This window comes from Priapulus caudatus, unplaced genomic scaffold (assembly GCF_000485595.1).
Source record: "Priapulus caudatus unplaced genomic scaffold, Priapulus_caudatus-5.0.1 Scaffold345, whole genome shotgun sequence".
Taxonomy (NCBI): domain Eukaryota; kingdom Metazoa; phylum Priapulida; class Priapulimorpha; order Priapulimorphida; family Priapulidae; genus Priapulus; species Priapulus caudatus.
Genome location: NW_014577406.1, coordinates 422,922 through 426,851, shown reverse-complemented (window position 1 = coordinate 426,851; position 3,930 = coordinate 422,922). Strand labels below are relative to the sequence as shown.

Below are 3,930 nucleotides of genomic sequence, written 5' to 3'. Positions count from 1 at the left end.
CATATAGGCATACATAAGCTGGCGACTACACTCTCGTATCTATGAGACACTGTTGCTATGGCAACGAATGAAGCGCAACAATGGCTAGTTTATAGACAAACGGGGATGTTCTTTCTTTGTGCTTTGCGACTACATTACCACTAACACACTGACATAACAGGAAACAGTGTAGATTTTTCAGAATTAGTGTAGGAGAGGCCGTGTACACGCCTACCTACAGGATATCTTACGCAAAATGAATCTATTTGTAAGGCTATTCTACACAGAGCCGACAAAATTTGATGGTGAGGAGCTTGCAATTAAGCTTGATATATCTGTTACCAATGCAATGTACTAAAAACTACTACCAATGTTAATAAACAAATAAATAAATAAAATAAAGCTAAATTGTGTTCGGAACTTATGGAAATTATTATAATAAATTACGAGGTGAATAATAATAGAAGGTTAGCTAGTATGTAGGCTTATGGTAGAAGTTTCTGATTACGGTATATATCTTCCAATATTAAGGATATGCGAAAAAACATGAAATCACGACGAGACAAAAAGAATGAAGACTCACGTAAAATCTCAAATTAAAATTAGCAACATTTATTAAAATGCTTTGCAAAATAATGCATCTCTCTGATCACTAAAATACATACGTACCGCAACAGCGACGAGTGAACAATGAACAGTGAACAAACGCACTAGCTGTTCGCAGATCATTGATTCCAAACGTCTATAACCGCTCTTCTGGGCAGTGGGCAATGCACGGAAAGTTGATATGGCTAGCTAGAAACACAGACGTTGAGCAATGTTGGCCGGAAATGTGGCCAGAGTAACTCTGTTAGCACGAATGTGCAGACGGGCACATTTATTCCCGTGTCAACGTCTACAATGATAATGCAAGGCGGTGTACACGTATCTGGCTATATGTAGTAGACACGTATACAGCTCGTATCGAGTGACCAGCTGGCATTCAGAAAAGCAACTCAAAAATCGACTAAATGGGTTAGAATGAATCCGGCTTGAGACTATATCACGTTTGAATGATCTACAATATTTATATATACTTGCTTTTGCCGCAGCTTCTGAAAGAGCAATGTGCGAAATATCGTGATAGGCTACGGTAATGTATTTGCATTGCACTCCTTATTGGCATCGTGTGTTAATTGTTGCATATCTGCATTACAGTTAAGGTGAGAGCTCCATGAAGTTGTGAGCACCAACAAACCTACGCATTAGTCTGCACCCGAAACAGTACACACAAGAGATCATCATATCATTTAGGATTGCACCACAATATAAACGCTGTACATGTTACACTGGAAATGGGGGAAAAACAACAACGAGTATCTGTACCGCCTGTGTGTTAAATATTAAATACAACATAAAGACATTTAATTCGATGTTTCTTATATTGCGTAACACACGTGGTCCCTCCCTATCCCTTATTTCAATTTCACGACCACTTTGTGAATAATAAACGGGCGGCTTTATTAGGGATATTAAAACCGTTCATTGGTAATCTCTCCGTGGCACTTTTCCTCTTCTTCAGCATCCATATATGTCTGTGCGTGCGTGTGTGTGCCGTTAAAACGTCTGTCGGGGTTAAACGCGCCATTATAGTATCTCAATCGTGTGGCAATACAGAAATATAGAATTCGCGAGTATTATCACTGGATGGCTGACTGACGCATCATCGACAGCTTACGTCACCCTAACAGCTTCCCTGCATTCAGTTAACACTCACGTAGTAGTTGCACTCACGCCACTAGAATGCTTTCACACGGGAACTTTTCTCATCAGCGCGTCTCACGTTGCAGCACCACATCTCTCAGTGTGCCGACGTAGCGTGGTGTCCCCTGCGTCACCCCGCCTAGGAGCCGACGTAGCGCGGTGTCCCCTGCGTTACCCTGCCTAGGAGCCGACGTAGCGCGGTGTCCCCTGCGTCACCCCGCCTAGGACGTAGCGCGGTGTCCCCTGCGTCACCCCGCCTAGGACGTAGCGCGGTGTCCCCTGCGTCACCCCGCCTAGGACGTAGCGCGGTGTTCCCTGCGTCACCCCGCCTAGGAGCCGACGTAGCGCGGTGTCCACTGCGTCAACCCGCCTAAGACGTAGCGCGGTGTCCCCTGCGTCACCCCGCCTAGGACGTAGCGTGGTGTCCCCTGCGTCACCCCGCCTAGGAGCCGACGTAGCGCGGTGTCTACTGCGTCAACCCGCCTAAGACGTAGCGCGGTGTCTACTGCGTCAACCCGCCTAAGACGTAGCGCGGTGTCCACTGCGTCAACCCGCCTAGGACGTAGCACGGTGTCCCCTGCGTCTTAACAGTCCTCATCTGTATGGTCGAGACATCTGGGCCGCCGCTCTACAACTTCAGCAGCGCCCCCTGCTAGCCCTCATCACGCAGGAGCCGATGTCACGTGGCGTCACCGTCCTCATCGTCATCTTCGTCCGTCATGCCGAGAAGGTCGGGTCGCGCATAGACGACGTCGGCTAGTCGCCGCGTCGACCCGTAGCCGTTCGTGTCTGAGCCGCGGCACATTGTTAGCTGCGCAGCGTCGAGTCCAGGGTCGCACGTCTTATCATGGTAGATGTGAACGAGGCCGGGGTCGGGCGCGCGCACCACCGTCACGTTCCCCGAAGCGAGGAAACGCTCAAAGAGGTCAACATCCTCGCGACCCCAGCCCTCGATCGTCAGGTCGAAGCCACCAACAACGTGCAGGTCGGAGTTATACACGCAGGCGATTCCGTAGCCAAACTCACGCCAGTATCCGACGTCGTCGTCGATGCTGAACACATCTCGCTCTTCGCCCGCGTCGACGGTGCGCGGGTTATACTGACTGAACACGATCGGGAAGTAGACGCTGACGCCGCGGCGTGCGTTCAGTCTCGCGCGCTCGAGGAAGTCGCGACTGAAGTAGATGTCGACGTCGACGAAAAACAGGAGGGCGTCGGCGCGGCGCAGGCGGGCGCCAATCTGGAGTGCGAGCCCGCGGGAGAACGCGCCGGCAGCGTGCACGGTCTGCAGGTCGTAGCGCGGGTACTTGGCGCGCAGCGTCGCGACGGCGGCAACCGTGTCGTCGCGCCGGTCCTCGTACGCGTGCGTGAAGAGGATCACGGCCAGCGTGACCCGCTCCTCGCCGCGCAGGCACGCGCTCTCAAAGTTGCTGAGGAAACGCTTGAACGTCGTGTAGCGCCCGGCGAGCGGCAGCACAAAGTGCACCGTCGTCTGTGCGCCGCCCGCAGCCGCCGCCGCCGCCGTCGGAAGGTCCGCGTCACCGCTGTTGAAATCGGCGCCGTCGCGCGGCGGCGCCCCCTGGTGTTCGCTCGGCGGCGGGCTCGGGTCGGGCATCTCCTCGCGGAACTCAGGCGCGGTGAACGCCTGCTGGATGTATGCGTGCCGGCGCACGGGCACGGTCATCTTGCGGCCGGCGTATTTCTTGTAGGTGAGCAGGATGTCGACGATGTAGTCGGCACCGTGCCGCGGGTCGTGGCGGTAGTAGCCGTACAGGATCTCGCGGAAATCGATGACGCGGCCACGCTGCCGCGAGTGCTTGTTGATCATGAACATCACCTACCGAGCAAAACCCGGATAGATCAAACATTAACATCACCTAGGCTACCGAGTAAAACACGAATAGATCAAACATGAACATCACCTACTGAGCAAAACACGGATAGATCAAACATGAACATCACCTACCGAGCAAAACATGAATAGATCAAACATGAACATCACCTACCGAGTAAAACACGGTTAGATCAAACATTACCATCACTACCGAGCAAAACACGGATAGATCAAACATGAACATCACCTACCGAGCAAAACACGGATAGATCAAACATTAACATCACCTACCGAGTAAAACACGGTTAGATCAAACATTACCATCACTACCGAGCAAAAAACGGATAGATCAAACATTAACATCACCTACCGAG

At 51.6% G+C, this 3,930-nt stretch overlaps 1 protein-coding gene across 1 annotated transcript in view; it reads right to left on the bottom strand.

The window, feature by feature from the left end:
- Positions 1-563: 563 nt before the first annotated feature.
- LOC106809327 (chondroitin sulfate synthase 1-like) overlaps positions 564-3,930 on the bottom strand; it is an 8,197-nt gene continuing 4,830 nt past the window's right edge. Inside the window, exon 3 of the mRNA XM_014812370.1 lies at positions 564-3,559. Within this exon, the coding sequence (XP_014667856.1) occupies positions 2,402-3,559 (1,158 nt within the window). The 3' untranslated portion in view covers positions 564-2,401. The remainder of the gene's footprint in view (positions 3,560-3,930) is intronic.